This window comes from Coregonus clupeaformis, chromosome 16 (genome assembly GCF_020615455.1).
Source record: "Coregonus clupeaformis isolate EN_2021a chromosome 16, ASM2061545v1, whole genome shotgun sequence".
NCBI lineage: Eukaryota > Metazoa > Chordata > Actinopteri > Salmoniformes > Salmonidae > Coregonus > Coregonus clupeaformis.
In genome coordinates this window covers 57,789,175-57,807,343 of record NC_059207.1, presented here as the reverse complement: position 1 = coordinate 57,807,343, position 18,169 = coordinate 57,789,175, and the positions used below count along the sequence as shown (strand labels likewise).

Below are 18,169 nucleotides of genomic sequence, written 5' to 3'. Positions count from 1 at the left end.
TTACTGATGAATGTGTTTTCTTATGACCATGTTTTTCTTTCTGCTTGCATTTTGTATTTATATTTTGATTTGTGTTTTTCTGTAATTTCTGTAATTCAGGGCTCATCTGTAAAAGAGACCTTGTCTCAGTATGACTCCCTGATAAAATATAGGTTAAATATAATAATACTGTACAATGGAATGGCCCATGTTTCCATGACTACCGTGGGGAGTTTTTCTCAAACCTTCTCTCTCAGCAGCAGCAGCTCCATCCATCCGCCTGGCAACAACACTCTCTATTCTCTTCAATGATACATCCATTCATCCCTCATATTACACTGTTATGCACCCCTTTGGATAAAACAATAAGCATCCTAACTATGCATATCCTAGCTATCAACAAATAGGTCACTTTGAGAATGTATTGTTTGATATAACGGTTGCCTTGATTGGCATTGTAGAGCGCTACCTATTAAGGATATTCCTAAAAGCTGTTTGTGATCTAGATCTATAAATGATTAAACGGATCAACTAGTGTTCTGATGTTAATGCAGTTTTGTCTGATTGTTCTTAATGTGCAGTGATATTTTGCAGCTTTTTTGTTCATATAATGACTCGGGTATAAAAATGAATTACCCCCTTTGATTATTAAAAATCTATCCATCTCACCAACGTTGCTTTTTCCTAATACAATCTGAGGCTAAACTGCTGACACTTACTCTGGTGCTATTACTGTCTTATTGAATAACCTATAAAAGTTAGAAACACCCACTTCTGAGCCAATTCCAGATGAAGGAGTCCTTATGTGAGCACTTCTCATGATGGTCTAGGATGAAGCTGCCCCTAGAGACACTGGTCTAAGGTCAGTTTGTTTTGGGTTTCCCACCTCTGATGGTTAATGTAAGGTTTGGAGAGGGTAGACTGATCCCAGATCTGTGCCTAAAGGCAACTAGTATTCAGAGCTGCTGAGTAATATCTGTCATGTTAAGTGTTACAGTGACAGACTCTCTAGTGATGGCAGCCTTTTGAAGATGACAGTCATCCCAAATGTTTCCTGGCACCACTCTGCCAGGGAGGAGGTTAGAGGTCTGGCAGAGTGGTGCCAGGAGAACAGCCTCTCCCTCAACGTCAGCAAAACCAAGGAGCTGACCGTGGACTAAAAGAAAGGGGGGGCACGCCCCTATTGTCATCGACGGGTATGCAGTGGAGAGGGTCAAAAGCTTCAAGTTACTAAGCGTGCACATCACAGAGGACCTGACATGGACCAACCATACCACTACCGTGGTGAAGAAGGCGCAATAGCGCCTCTTCAACCTCTGGCGACTGAAGAAATTTGGCATGTGCCCTCGGATCCTCAAGAAGTTCTACAGCTACACAATCGAGAGCATCTTGACCGGCTGCATCACCGCCCTCCACCGGAAGGCTCTACATAGGGTGGTGAGGATGGCCCAATACATCACTGGGGGTGAGCTCTCTGCCCTCCAGGACATCTACAACAGGCGGTCTTTGAGGAAGGCCCAGAAGATCGCCAAGGACTCCAGTCACCAGAGCCACGGACTGTTCACTCTGTTACCATCTGGCAAGCGGTATTGGTGCATCGGGTCTCGGACCAACAGGCTCCGAGACAGCTTCTACCACCAGGCCATCAGACTGCTGAACAGCTAACCCTAGCAGTCTCCATGCACAGACCTGCACCTTAGAGACTATTTGCACTGACTCTATACACATCCAACCCTTACACACACACACAGACACACACACACACACAGACACACACACGCACGCACGCACACATACACACACACACACACGCACGCTCGCTCGCACACACACCTACACAGGGATCATGCTGCTTCTCCTTCCAGGCACTAGTAACCCATGGCACAGTAGACTATAAAGATGTCAAACCACAGAACATGCCTGTCAAAAAGTTGTTTCTGAAACTGAAATTGTTCCTTGATAACTGCATGGCTGGAATTGAAGTCCTGTGTTGCTTAGTTGGTAAGAGCAGAACACAAGCAAAATCCAAGGTTGTGGGTTCAATTCCCACAGGGATTACAAAGACCTACACTTACAAAACCTGTATGCATTGTACTGTGCTGTAAGGAGGGCCAAGCACGCCCCCATTCACATCGACAGGGCTGTAGTGGAGCGGGTCGAGAGCTTCAAGTTCCTCAGTGTCCATATCTATCATGGTCCACACACACCAAGACAGTCGTGAAGAGGGCACGACAACACCTCTTCCCCCTCAGGAGGCTGAAAAGATTTGGCATGGGCCCTCAGATCCTCAAAAAGTTATACAGCTGCACCTTTGAGAGCATCTTTACTGGCTGCATCACCGCTTGGTATGGTTACTGCTTGGCATCCGACCGCAAGGCACTACAGAGGGTAGTGTGTACGACCCAGTACATCACTGGGGCCAAGCTTCCTGCCATCCAGGACCTCTATACCAGGTGGTGTCAGAGGAAGGCCCTACAAATTGTCAAAGACTCTAGCCAACCAAGTTATAGACTGTTTTCCCTGCTCCCACACAGCAAGCAGTATCGATGCACCAAGTCTGGAACCAACAGGACCCTGAACAGCTTGCACCCTTAAGATATAAGACTGCTAAATAGTTAGTTAAATAGTTAACCAAATAGCTACCCGGACTATCTGCATTGACCCTTTTTGCACTCACTTTATTGGCTCATCCCATGCGCTGTTGCTACTGTTTATTATTTATCCTGTTGCCTAGTCACTTTATTCCTAGTTATATGTATATACAGTGGGGGAAAAAAGTATTTAGTCAGCCACCAATTGTGCAAGTTCTCCCACTTAAAAAGATGAGAGAGGCCTGTAATTTTCATCATAGGTACACGTCAACTATGACAGACAAAATGAGGAAAAAAATTCCATTGTAGGATTTTTTATGAATTTATTAGCAAATTATGGTGGAAAATAAGTATTTGGTCACCTACAAACAAGCAAGATTTCTGGCTCTCACAGACCTGTAACTTCTTCTTTAAGAGGCTCCTCTGTCCTCCACTCATTACCTGTATTAATGGCACCTGTTTGAACTTGTTATCAGTATAAAAGACACCTGTCCACAACCTCAAACAGTCACACTCCAAACTCCACTATGGCCAAGACCAAAGAGCTGTCAAAGGACACCAGAAACAAAATTGTAGACCTGCACCAGGCTGGGAAGACTGAATCTGCAATAGGTAAGCAGCTTGGTTTGAAGAAATCAACTGTGGGAGCAATTATTAGGAAATGGAAGACATACAAGACCACTGATAATCTCCCTCGATCTGGGGCTCCACGCAAGATCTCACCCCATGGGGTCAAAATGATCACAAGAACGGTGAGCAAAAATCCCAGAACCACACGGGGGGACCTAGTGAATGACCTGCAGAGAGCTGAGACCAAAGTAACAAAGCCTACCATCAGTAACACACTACGCCGCCAGGGACTCAAATCCTGCAGTGCCAGACGTGTCCCCCTGCTTAAGCCAGTACATGTCCAGGCCCGTCTGAAGTTTGCTAGAGTGCATTTGGATGATCCAGAAGAGGATTGGGAGGATGTCATATGGTCAGATGAAACCAAAATAGAACTTTTTGGTAAAAACTCAACTCGTTGTGTTTGGAGGACAAAGAATGCTGAGTTGCATCCAAAGAACACCATACCTACTGTGAATCATGGGGGTGGAAACATCATGCTTTGGGGCTGTTTTTCTGCAAAGGGACCAGGACGACTGATCCGTGTAAAGGAAAGAATGAATGGGGCCATGTATCGTGAGATTTTGAGTGAAAACCTCCTTCCATCAGCAAGGGCATTGAAGATGAAACGTGGCTGGGTCTTTCAGCATGACAATGATCCCAAACACACCGCCCGGGCAACGAAGGAGTGGCTTCGTAAGAAGCATTTCAAGGTCCTGGAGTTGCCTAGCCAGTCTCCAGATCTCAACCCCATAGAAAATCTTTGGAGGGAGTTGAAAGTCTGTGTTGCCCAGCGACACCCCAAAACATCACTGCTCTAGAGGAGATCTGCATGGAGGAATGGACCAAAATACCAGCAACAGTGTGTGAAAACCTTGTGACTTACAGAAAACGTTTGACCTGTGTCATTGCCAACAAAGGGTATATAACAAAGTATTGAGAAACTTTAGTTATTGACCAAATACTTATTTTCCACCATAATTTGCAAATAAATTCATTAAAAATCCTACAATGTGATTTTCTGGAATTTTTTTTCTCATTTTGTCTGTCATAGTTGACGTGTACCTATGATGAAAATTGCAGGCCTCTCTCATCTTTTTAAGTGGGAGAACTTGCACAATTGGTGGCTGACTAAATACTTTTTTCCCCCACTGTATCCACCTCAATTACCTCGTAACCCTGCACATCGACTCAGTACTGGTACCCCGTGTATATAGCCAAGGTATTTTTACTCATTGTGTATTTATTAATACTTTTATTATTACGTGTTATTATATTTATATTATTTCTCTATTTTCTTTCTCTCTGCCTTGTTGGGAAGGGCCCGTAAGTAAGCGTTTCACTGCTAGTCCACACCTGTTGTTTACGAAGCATGTGACTAATAAAGTTTGATTTGACACATACACACTCAGACACACACAGTCAATGCTGTTTTTCTATTATATATAATGTATTCTACTGCGCGACCAAGACACTACCAACTTTATATTAGTAAATACAGTCTATTATTACTATGCATACTTTCTCTTTTATTACTTGCTACAGTATTTTTGACCTTGACTATTTGTATTGTTTTTATTGATATTGATTATTGTTCTGCATTGAAGGAGCTAGCACATAAGCATTTCACTGCACCTTTTATACCTGCTGTAAACTGTGTATGTGACGATTTGTATTTTATTTTATTTGAAATGTCATCCTATTCCCTATATAGTGCACTATTTTTGACCAGGGCTAATAGTGCTCTGGTCAGAAGTAGTGCACTAAATACGAAATCGGGTACCATTTGGGACGCAAACAGTCATATCTCCCAAATTACATCCCAGTTCAGACCTGACATCTGGTCCCCCTTCACACACTGAACTCTGGATAAACGGACACAAGATCATCAAAGTCAATGGTTTAATAGATCAGTAAACCAGCAGAAAAGTAGATCAAGTGTCAGTCAGTTAGAGCTACTTCCAGCCAGATGTATGGTACAGGTATGTTATGTATACATAATGTACTACAGTGGCTTGCGAATGTATTCACCCCCCTTGGCATTTTTCCTATTTTTTTTATTTAGGGGCTTCATAGCAAAGGGGGTGAATACATATGCACGCACCACTCTTCCGTTATTTATTTTTTAGCTTTTTTTGAAACAAGTAATTTTTTTCCTTTCACTTCACCAATTTGGACTATTTTGTGTATGTCCATTACATGAAATCCAAATAAAAATCCATTTAAATTACAGGTTGTAATGCAACAAAATAAGAAAAACGCCAAGGGGAAGGAATACTTTTGCAAGGCACTGTATATGTTGCTACCAGTAATTGGTTTCCACAGAAACATACATTTACATTTTAGTCATTTAGCAGATGCTCTTATCCAGAGCGACTTACAGTTAGTGAATACATATTTTTTTATACTGGCCCCCCGTGGGAATCGAACCCACAACCCTGGCGTTCCAAACACCATGCTCTATCAACTGAGCTACATCCCTGCCGGCCATTCCCTCCCCTACCCTGGACGATGCTGGGCCAATTGTGCGCCGCCCATGAGTCTCCCGGTCGCGGCCGGCTGCGACAGAGCCTGGATTCGAACCAGGATCTCTAGTGGCACAGTTAGCACTGCGATGCAGTGCCTTAGACCACTGCGCCACTCAGGAGTCAACATAGACACCCATACTGATTCCCACATCCCTATGAAGGAATATTATTTTCACACGGACAGCCCAGTGATTTTATTTGTCGTCGTGAATGTGTGAGTGCAGTCACAGATAACACTTCGTATTCGCTCCCTATACACTTGAGCCGGTGGGTGTGCACCTGCGTGTGTGTATGTGTGTGTTTGTGTGTATATGTGGCAGGGTACCAGTGTGTGCCTTACAGCGCTAACCTAGGCACAAAGCTCTTTAGTGTTAGTCAGATGTGTGAAATAGGATCTGTTGGCTGGAGATGACATTGTAGACAGATCCCACCCCAGTCACTGAGACTACGTCCCAAATGGCACCCTATTCCCTATATAATGCACTGTCCTGGTCAAAACTAGTGCACTATAAAGTGAATAGGGTGCCATTTGGGATGCCTGCGACTCAGTACGGTGCTGACAACAAAGAGCCATTTTACATTTTAGTTCTTTAACAGACGCTGTTATCCAGAGCGACTTACAGGAGCAATTAGGGTTAAGTGCCTTGCTCAGGGGCACATTCACAGATTCTTCACCTAGTCTGCTCAGAGATTCAAACCAGCGACCTTTCGATTACTGGCCCAAGGCTTTTAAACGCTAGGCTACCCCATATACACACACACACACACACCTGTCCCACATCCTAGACAGGGCTGTATTAGGAGACCCGAGTCAGAGTCAAGGTAAATATAACCATAGATTAGTCAGTCAGAGTCACAATAATAAAGATAACTTTGACACTTACAGACTGCTCCAGCATGCAGAGAACATGCGTCATGCAGAGAAGGGGAGCAGAGAAGGGGAGTAGAGTACAGAGAAAGAAGACAGAGAGAGAGGGAGACAGAGAGAGAGAGAAAGAAAGAGTAGAGGGCCATAGAGTAAAAGAGAAAAAAAAACATGTAAATAAAACAGGTGTGGATGTCTGTGGACAATGACACAAACTAACATAACTAAACATGACTAACAGTACTATGAATGACAACACGACTAGACAGCAGTGTCTTTGCAACCAGCCCTTCACTAGCAGATTAGCAAAGCTAATGTTTGCCTTCTACAACTGAACAGAAATAGGTGGCTATTCAAAACAATACACATAAGCTGTGTCTCTCAAATGGCACCCTATTCCCTATATAGTGCACTACTTTTGACCAGTAGTGCACTATATAGGGAATACAGTGCCATTTGAGACGCATACATTCTATATTTAGGCCACTATGCGTCTGTATCTACATCTGTACCTATGGAGCTTTGTAGACTACAGCACTGTTCATTTTCTTCTAGAACTGTACAGTGGGACTGTCAATGAAAGTATGGTTAGATGAATGTGTTGTGTTTGAACTGTTATACAATGGGTGGGTCTAATCCTGAATGCTGATTGGTTAAAACCGCATTCCAGCCGGTGTCTATTCCACAAGTTGCCACCGGCTAAATCTATGACGTTAAAATGCCTATTTACTCTGTTCCATCTGACTGTGCAATCCACTGTCTCATCAGCCCAGCCAGGCACTTTATAAACTTGATCTCCACTATAAAAAGCATCTAGACATTAACTCACATTTCTTTTAGACTAACATTTCGTTTTCAACAGCGGAGATTTGTATAAACCTTGCTGTCTGTCTCTCTGACATTTGCAACATTGTTTCAATATTGAAATTCGATCTCCAGTTGTCCCATAGTGATGAACGTGTCGGGAGTCGGGATGAGATAGAGAGGCAGGCATTGTTTCTCAGCTAGTCGAAATCATGAATCAGCTGACATAATTTTTATGGATATATACAAAAAAATGTAAATTAAAAACAGGTAAAATGAAACGCAGCTAATTTGCAGTCTTTCCAGCTTCAGTTTGAATTGATTGTGTTACTGTAGCTGTGTTGTTGGCCAGCTCCTCTGAACAACAGTGTCCTGATGAGTGAGCACATTTTCTATGCCAGGCGAAATTGCGCCTCATTTGCTCATTGTTATGGATGTATCCAAAAAAATGTCACTAGAAAACAGCTTAAGCAAATGCAAATGCAGCTACTTTGCTGTTATTCTGGCTGCACTCTTTGACGTGACTGTAAGTTAGCTGTAGTTAGCTAGCTAGCAAGCAAGGGATAAGAACGTTGCCAGCCAGTATGGCAATGGAACATTTAGAACGAATATGTTGGTAACCTGTTGTATAAAAGTGATAATGTCCTCGAAGCCGGTGTTTGGAGGATATATTGGCACGGTTTAACGGCCCTTGACAAATATATCCTCCAAACACCGGCTTCTCTGGCAGTATCACTTAAGTGGACCACTTCCCCACTGGGAGGCAATAGTAGGCTAAGCATGAGAGATTACCACGTATGCACAGCACAGTAATTAACCAACCACCAACCACCATTACTCCTCAACCCTCTGCGTCCTCGCCTCCTCTCATCTCCTTCTGCATTAACCTGGTCCCAGATCACTTTGTGATTTTGCCAAATCCATTGCTGTCCTGGTCAGTTGTCGTTACCCCCATATTCAAGTCTGGAGATTGTTTTATGGTCAATAATTATAGACCTACACGCAGTATACAAAACATTAACAACACCTGCTCTTTCCATGACATAGACTGACCAGGTGAATCCAGCTATGATCCCGTATTGATGTCACTTGTTAAATGCACTTCAATCAGTGTAGATGAAGAGGAGGAGACATGTTAAAGAAGGATTTCTAAGCCTTGAGACAACTGAGACATGGATTGTGTATGTGTGCCATTCAGAGGGTGAATGGGCAAGACAAAATATTTAAGTGCCTTTGAACGGGGTATGGTAGTAGGTGCCAGGCGCACCGGTTTGTGTCAAGAACTGCAACGCTGCTGGCTTTTTCTACTACACACAATACCCCATAATGACAAAGAGAAAAAAGGTTTTTAGAAATCTTTGCAAATGTATTAAAAATAAAATTGATTGGAAAGGATTTGGAAAGGCAAACACCTGTCTATATAAGGTCCCACAGTTGACAGTAAGTATTCAGACCCCTTGCTATGAGACTCAAAATTGAGCTCAGGTGCATCCTGTTCCATTGATCATCCTTGAGATGTTTCTACAACTTGTTTGGAGTCCACCTGTGGTAAATTCAATTGATTGGAAAGGATTTGGAAAGGCACACACCTGTCTATATAAGGTCCCACAGTTGACAGTGCGAAAACCAAGCCATGAGGTTTAAGGATTTGTTCGTAGAGCTCCGAGACCGGATTGTGTCGAGGCACAGATCTGGGGAAGGGTACCAAAAAATGTCTGCAGCATTGAAGGTCCCCAAGAACACAGTGGCCTCCATCACTCTTCAAATGAAGAAGTTTGGAACCACCAAGACTATTCCTAGAGCTGGCCGCCCAGCCAAACTGAGCAATCGGGGGAGAAGGGCCTTGGTCAGGGAGATAGTCATTCTGACAGAGCTCTAGAGTTCCTCTGTGGAGATGGGAGAACCTTCCAGAAGGACAACCATTTAAAAATTTTTTATTTAACTAGGCAAGTCAGTTAAGAACAAATTCTTATTTACAATGACGGCCTACACCGGCCAAACCCGGACGACGCTGGGCCAATTGTGTGCGCCGCTCTATGGGACTCCCAATCAGGGGGTCTGTAGTGACGCCTCAAGCACTGAGATGCAGTGCCTTAGACCACTGCGCCACTCGGGAACCATCTCTGCAGCACTCCACCAATCAGGCCTTTATGGTAGAGTGGCCAGACGGAAGCCACTCCTCTGTAAAAGGCACATGACAGCCCACTTGGAGTTTGCCAAAAGGCACCTAAAGGACTCTCAGACCATGAGAAACAAGATTCTCTGGTCTGATGAAACCAAGATTGAACTCTTTGGCCTGAATGCCAAGCATCACGTCTGGAGGAAACCTGGCACCATCCCTACGGTGAAGCACGGTGGAGCAGCATCATGCATTGGGGATGTTTTTCAGCTGCAGGGACTGGAAGACTAGTCACGATCGAGGTAAAGATGAACAGAGAGAGAGATCCTTGATGAAAAACTGCTCCAGAGTGCTCAGGACCTCAGACTGGGGCGAAGGTTCACCTTCCAATCGGACAACGACCCTAAGCACACAGCCAAGACAATGCAGGAGTGGCTTCAGTCTCTGAATGTCTTTGAGTGGCCCAGCCAGAGCCCGGGCTTGAACCCGATCTAACATCTCTAGGGAGACCTGAAAATAGCTGTGCAGCGACGCTTCCCATCCAACCTGACAGAGCTTGAGAGGATCTGCTGAGTAGAATGGGAGAAACTCTCCAAATACAGGTGTGCCAAGCTTGTAGCGTCATACCCAAGAAGACTTGAGGCTGTAATCGCTGCCAAAAGGGCTTCAACAAAGTACTGAGTAAAGCATCTGAATACTTATGCAAATGTGATATTTCCGTTTTTTTATTTTTAATACATTTGCAAAAATGTCAAGAAACCTGTTTTTACTTTGTTATTATGGGGTATTGTGTGTAGATTGATGAGGAAAAAAACAATTTAATCCATTTTAGAATAAGGCTGTAACGTAACAAAATGTGTAAAAAGTCATGGGGTCTGAATACTTTCCGAATACACTGTATGTTTGGGGCAAATCCAATACAACACATTACTGAGTATCACTCTCCATATTTTCAAACATAGTGATGGCTGTATCATGTTATGGGTATGCTTGTAATTGTTAAGGACTGGGGAGTTTTTCAGGATAAAAAATTAACTGAATGGAGCTAAACACATGCAAAAGCCTAGAGGAAAACCCGGTTCAGTATGCTTTCCACCAGACACTGGGAGATTAATTCACATTTCAGCAGGACAATAGCCTAAAACACAAGGCCAAATCTACACTGTAGTTGCTTACCAAAAAGACAGTGAATTTTCCTGAATGTTCCTGAGTGGCAAGACCTGAAAATGGTTGTCTAGCAATGATCAACAACCAATTTGACAGAGCTTGAATAATTTTTTTAAGAATAATGCGCAACTGTTGCACAATCCAGGCGTGGAAAGCTCTAATCGCTGTAATCGCTACCAAAGGTGCTTTTACAAAGTATTGACTCAGGGGTGTGAATACTTAAGTAAATTAGATATTTATGTATTTCATTTTCTATCAATTTGCTAAAATGTCTAAAAACATGTTTTCACTTTGTCATTATGGGGTATTGTGTGAAAATGGGTGAGAAAAAAACTACTATTTAATCCATTTTGAATTCAGGCTGTAACACAACAAAATGTGGAATAAATCAAGGGGTATGAATACTTTCTGAAGGCACTGTATAAGAAACTGTCTTAACACTAATGCTGCTAAGGTCCTATTGCATTGCAAGTTTGTCACAAGCAGGAAAAAAAGGCCAATCAAAACATTGCAAATCTCAGTACAAGCGTGCATTGAAGGTTTTTGATCAGAAACCCGCATATTCATCACCATTGTTAAATTCTCAAGAAACACAATTTGTTAAGTTTTGAAGTTTTTGTAAATGTTCAAATGTAAAGCTGCTTTTTAAATGTGTACATGGACTTGCTCCACAACCCTTAAGTAGTCAAGTGAGTACATTACTATCTACAGTATATGGTCCAATACCAGGGGAGCAGTGAATGGAAACTGTAGTTCCAGTGTGTAGAACAGCTTTTGCTCAATCTGCATTTTCTGTAAAAAACTGTTCACCGCTGGAACCAACTTCCAGAAAATGTAAACGTGTGGCTAGTGTCAGTGCTTTTACACAAAAATGGAAAAAGTGGTTAAATGAACAGCAGGCTTGTAGCCACTTATTAAGCTTTTTTGTTGCTGTTTGTTTTTGTTGCTGTTTTTTACTGTGTTTTTACAACTCATAGATCCAATAGCAATGTGTCTGATGATTCATATGTGCAATGTCTTGACTTCTGTGTGGAAAAGTATCTGTTTGTCCTGACCTGTGTTTTATTTGTATTTTTTATTATTACAGTATGTACATATAAAAAAAATTATGTCTGATGTTTGTATGTTGTCTGTTCGTATAAATAATGTTTTCCTTGTTTATGCTGTACCTGCCCGGGGACTGCAGACGGAAATTAGCTGTTGGCTAAATTTGGTACAACGCATCTGAGACTTATGTTTTGTTGTACAAGGTCCCTGTTCAAATAAATGTAATAATAATGCCAAACAATGTTTGGCAGGACAATGAGTTACAAGGAGTTGGCATGGTAACAAACAGACTGACACTTTACATCACTTCTATTACTCTTTTATTTTTACACTCTTTTCTGAAGCTCCTACCTTCCTTGACGGGAATAGCAGGTTTCTTCTGGCGCAGGCCCAGCAGGATGAAGAAGAGGACCAGGGGGATGAAGATCTCAAAGGCCAACACCCACTGTAGAGAGGGAGGGAGAGAGGGGGAGGGAGGGAGAGAGAGAGAGAGAGAGAGAGAGAGTTAAACCGCTGAACAGCTAAACCACTGTAGGTACAGAAGTTGTTTACCACAGTAAACAGCACACAGGTGTGGCTACAAGGTTGAATTTAGTTAGGTACTACTTTCTTTCCACCACTCCTTGTCGATTCTCATTTACTTGGTGATATATCAGCGTAGTGAAGGGATTGAGTTGACTTAACCCAGTGTCAGTTATTGATCCATTAAATCAGGGAGTTGGTGTGAAGGTTGTCCAGTTTGCTAAACAAGAACTATTGGCTCATGGACTGGGTGCCAAAACGGCCAGTGCTTTCCAAAGTGGTCTGCTACAGAAATTCCTGTATATACTTATGAAGAAAGGGGGGGTATAGAAGATGGAAGATGCAGCACTATATGAAACACCACACTCACACAAACAAATCAGGCCATCTGTGGTTACTACCTGGTGTATATTGGCAGGAAAGTAAACGAGCACTTTCAGTTTCACACGCATTGAGTTAACAGAGAAATCTAGTAGTGGAGCCATATCAGAAGAGCAAGACAGTTACAAAATAGAAACAAAAAACACATAAAACCAGCCATAAACAAAAGCATGTGCTAATGTCTAATTATCCTCTAAGGGGATTTTTTAAAAACACTTCACATTTGTTGTTTTATTATGATATTTTTTTTTGGGGGGGGGTAGTGTCACGGACGTTGAACTGGACCCCGGTGGAGCGGACTGCTCTGGTTCCGGAGTGGAGAGGGGCTGACGTCTGGGTCTGGACTGGAGCCGCTGACCGGAGCTGGACCGGGCACCGGTGGAGCGGACTACTCTGGCTCCGGACTGGAGCTGCTGACCGGAGCAGGAACAGGCCGGGCCGGACTGGGAACACGCACCACTGGCTTGGTGCGAGGAGCAGGAACGGGCCGTGCTGGGAACACGCACCACTAGCTTGGTGCGAGACGCAGGCACGAGGTGTACCGGACTGGGAACTGACGTTAGAGATCTCCGACTGTACCAGTCTTTCACTCTCCTCGCCCAGTCCTCCTACCGTGAGGACTCCTCCCTGAGCCCCCACGAGTGCAGTGGTCGGGGCTCTTCTCCATCGATCCCCGACCACCCTTTTAGCCCCCCCAACATTTTTTCTTGGGGCTGTCTCTCGGGCTTCTTCCTCGGCCGGCGCCTTCTGTGTTGCCGTTGCTCTTCTCTAAACCGGGCCTCCACTGTCTCCTCCCAAGGACGGCAATCCATCCCAGCCTGAATCTCCTCCCATGTCCAGGATCCCTTTCCGTCCAGGATCTCCTCCCATGTCCAGGCTGTCTGCTCCTGGGCACGCTGCTTGGTCCGTGTTTGGTGGGATCTTCTGTCACGGACGTTGAAGGACGGGTCAGACCAAGGCGCAGCGTGAAAGGCATACATGTTTATTTCACTGATAAACACACAAAACAAAACAACAAACCAACGAACCGTGAAGTCCTAAGGCTAAACACAAAACAAGCCTCTAACACGGAACAAGATCCCACAACTAATGATCGCCAACAGGCTACTTAAGTATGATCCCCAATCAGAGACAACGAGCGACAGCTGCTTCTGATTGGGAATCACACCCGGCCAAACATAGAACTACACAACCTAGAATACAATATAGAAATACTAACATAGAACTCCACACCCTGACTCAACATACAAGAGTCCCATGAGTCAGGGCGTGACATGTAGCTTCCAATACATACATACATACGCACATACATACATACATATAAATACATATACATACATTTATTCCTTTATTACTTTCCAACCCTACCACCCCTCCCCTAATTGGAGTAAACGAGTGAACAACAACCCTTAGGCCTTTACTTCCTGCTTGTACACTACCGGTCAAAAGTTTTAGAACACCTACTCATTCAAGGGTTTTTCTTTATTTTTTACTATTTTCTACATTGTAGAATAATATTGAAGACATCAAAACTATGAAATAACACATATGGAATCATGTAGTAACCAACAAAGTGTTAAACAAATCAAAATATATTTTATATTTGAGATTCTTCAAATAGCCACCCTTAAGACAGCTTTGCACACTTGGCATTCTCAACCAGCTTCATGAGGTAGTCACCTGGAATGCATTTAAATTAACAGGTGTGCCTTCTTAAAAGTTAATTTGTGGAATTTCTTTCCTTCTTAATGCGTTTGAGCCAATCAGTTGTGTTGTGACAAGGTAGGGGGGGTATACAGAAGATAGCCCTATTTGGTAAAAGACCAAGTCCATATTATGGCAAGAACAGCTGAAATAAGAAAAACAATAGTCCATCATTACTTTAAGACATGAAGGTCAGTCAATACAGAACATTTCAAGAACTTTGAAAGTTTCTTAAAGTGCAGTCGCAAAAACCATCAAGTACTATGATGAAACTGGCTCTCATGAGGACCGCCACAGGAATAGAAGATCCAGAGTTACCTCTGCTGCAGAGGATAAGTTCATTAGAGTTACCAGCCTCAGAAATTGCAGCCTCAGAAATTGCAGCCCAAATAAATGCTTCACAGAGTTCAAGTAACAGACACATCTCAACATCAACTGTTCAGAGGAGACTGTGTGAATCAGGCCTTCATGGTCAAATTGCTGTTAAGAAACCACTACTAAAGGACACCAATAAGAAGAAGAGACTTGCTTGGGCCAAGAAACATGAGCAATGGACATTAGACCGGTGGAAATCTGTCCTTTGGAGATTTTTGGTTCCAATCGCTGTGTCTTTGTGAGACGCGGTGGGGGTGAACAGATGATCTCCGCATGTGTATTTCCCACCGTAAAGCATGGAGGAGGAGGTGTTATGGTGTGGGGGTGCTTTGCTGGTGTCTGTTATTTATTTAGAATTCAAGGCTCACTTAACCAGCATGGCTACCACAGCATTCTGCAGCGAAACGCCATCCCATCTGGTTTTGGCTTAGTGGGACTATCATTTGTTTTTCAACAGGACAATGACCCAACACACCTCCAGGCTGTGTAAGGGCTATTTTACCAAGCAGGAGAGTGATGGAGTGCTGCATCAGATGACCTGGCTTCCACAATCCCCCTACCTCAACTAAATTGAGATGGTTTGGGATGAGTCGGACCACAGAGTGAAGGAAAAGCACCCAACAAGTGCTCAGCATATGTGGGAACTATTTGTCCCAACTTTCAGCTCCATTCAACCCGTCCCATCTATCTCTTAACACCATCCATATTGGATTTCTATTTGCCATATATTTTTCAACTGTGCTGTGATGTTTCACAAAAGTTCTGAACCTTTCTATTCTCATTGTTTCTACAGATTGTAAATTGAAAATAAACAATTTTGCAAAAATTATTATTATATTATTGATCGATTGACTATGACTTTTCAGATAACCCAGTAGTTGTGATGTGTGATTTGAAGGAGTCAGGCGCAGGAGGGTAAATCACAGAATACAGAATTTATTCCAGAATCCAGAGTTACATAGAAATGCGTCAAACAGTACAGTGCGCAATACAGGCGCACTGGAACCAAACAGGCACACAGAGAAAAATACCCTGGCAATACAAAATACACAGAGCTCAACCGAGCTACACTCTCCTCACAATAAACAATGCACACAAGGACAAGGGGGCATAGGGAACACTTATACAAGTACTAATGCGGGTATATGAACCAGGTGTGTGTAATAAACAAGACAAAACAAATGGAATGATGAGATGAGGAGCGGCAGTGGCTAGAAGGCCGGTGATGACGAACGCCAAAGCCTGCCCAAACCAGGAGAAGAGGCAGCTTTGGAGGAAGTCGTGACAGTGGTGCTATCTGCAGGGTTAGCTCCAGGTAAATATATGTTGTTTTATTACTTTAATTTATTCAGTGCTGCTCTCTCTTGATTGACTTGCCAGTTGCCTCGATAGATAAAGGTTAAATAAAAAAAAGGGGGTCTAATTGTTCCTCCTTAGCCTCTCTATGAGAGACGCTGCCACTCTCTAAACATTCAATTATACGTGCCTTGAACCCAACAAAGTGATGATTCATAAATCACATCAAGAACGTTGAGGAATGGTAGCTACGGTTTATGCATGCTGATCAGTATTCAACAGCGAGAGAGAGAGAGAGAGAGAGACAGAGAGAAAGAGAGAGATAGATGCAGAGAGGAGGGAGTGTAAAGGAGAGAGGGGAGAGAGAGAGAAGAGAGAGAGAAAGCGAGAGAGAAGAGTGAAAAGGAATAATGAAAACAAGAGTGTGTGACAAAAGGACAGAGCGGTGTGCTGATTTTCTCTTCTCTCCCGAGTGTTCAAATAGCTGAAGGTCTCTCTGCGCTGCGGGAGTCTGTGTTCTCCTAGAGAAGAGAAATCATTTGAGATGCAGACTCTGACCCTAACTCCATCCTCTGCTACAGTCTTCTCTGCTGGGACTCCCATGGCCCATATAGGCCAAGCAAGCCTCACTCTATGGGAGTGGCAAACACCGGTCACCTGAGGGGACATGGTGTGCGTTCCAATTGAGTCTCTATAGGCCCTGGTCAAAAGTAGTGCACTACATAGGGAATAGAGTGCCATTTGGAACGCAGTCAAGTTCTCCTCATCTATGCTGGTCACCTGGTCTAACCCTCTGTTTAATTAGATCTGTCCTGGTTTAAACCCTGTCCTGATTTCCCATTCTACAGCTGAAGTTCCCTGCATTGTTGGGTACAATGACTGATAATGCATATAATAAGCTTAACATTAACATACAAATGTTGTATGGACATGATGTAGGGCTTTGTTGGACAAAATCATGTTTATATTATAATGCAAAACACGTCACTTAAGGGGTAGTATGGAGATGAGAGTGTACTTACAGACAGACAGACTGAGGGTGGGATTGTAGTGCTGTGGGTTTAAGGGTCAGAGATGGTGTGTGTGGGAGACAGATGACGTTATTGACACAATGGGAGTGTAAGAGCACCAGTCAGAGTACACAGATTACCTCATACTACGGCATGGTGTCATGGTACCCAGCACCAGGGAAACAGTGCTCTCTCTCTCTTTCTCTCTCTGCATGGGAAACGTAAGTTAACATTGCCAAAGCAAGTGAAGTAGACAGTAAACAAAAGTGAAATAAATATTAGCAGTAAACATTACACTCAGAAGTTACAAAAGAATAAAGACATTTCTAATGTCATATTATGTATATATACAGTGTTGTAACAATGTGCAAATAGTTAAAGTACAAATGGGAAAATAAATGAACATAAATATGGGTTGTATTTACAATGCCGTTTGTTCTTCACTGGTTGCCCTTTTCTTGTGGCAGCAGGTCACAAATCTTGCAGCTATGATGGCACACTGGGGTTTTTCACCCAGTAGATAAGGGAGTTTATCAAAATTGGGTTTGTTTTCGAATTCTTTGTGGATCTCTGTAATCTGAGGGAAATATGTGTCTCTAATATGGTCATACATTTGGCAGGAGGTTAGGAAGTGCAGCTCAGTTTCCACCTCATTTTGTGGGCAGTGTGCACATAGCCTGTCTTCTCTTGAGAGCCAGGTCAGCCTACAGCGGCCTTTCTCAATAGTAAGGCTATGCTCACTGAGTCTGTACATAGTCAAAGCTTTCCTTAAGTTTGGGTCAGTCAAAGTGGTCAGGTATTCTGCCACTGTGTACTCTCAGTTTAGGGCCAAATAACATTCTAGTTTGCTCTGTTTTTTTGTAAATTCTTTCCAATGTGTCAAGTAATTCTCTTTTTGTTTTTTCATGATTTGGTTGGGTCTAATTGTGTTGTTGTTCTCGCTCTCTCTCTCTCGCGCACACACACACACACACACAGTGCAAGAGCAAGGGCCACCTGTCCAATCACAGGCTGGATGCTGAGTGCAGTCACCGGAAAGAGGGAGGATGGATAAGTGACTGAGTGACAACGCAGGTGTGTGTGTGTGTGATGTACTCTCTTCACCCTGCTCTGTCCCAGTCGTCTCTTGTTCACAGGAGAGACAGCGGGGTCAGACATTCTGTCTCTGTGTCTAT

The 18,169-nt window shown here is 43.3% G+C and overlaps 1 protein-coding gene across 1 annotated transcript in view; it reads right to left on the bottom strand.

The window, feature by feature from the left end:
* Nucleotides 1-18,169, bottom strand: part of abca2 (ATP-binding cassette, sub-family A (ABC1), member 2) — an 87,850-nt gene that overhangs the window by 38,610 nt on the left and 31,071 nt on the right. Inside the window, exon 2 of the mRNA XM_045225801.1 lies at nucleotides 12,058-12,151. Coding sequence (XP_045081736.1) covers nucleotides 12,058-12,151 — 94 coding nt within the window. The remainder of the gene's footprint in view (nucleotides 1-12,057; nucleotides 12,152-18,169) is intronic.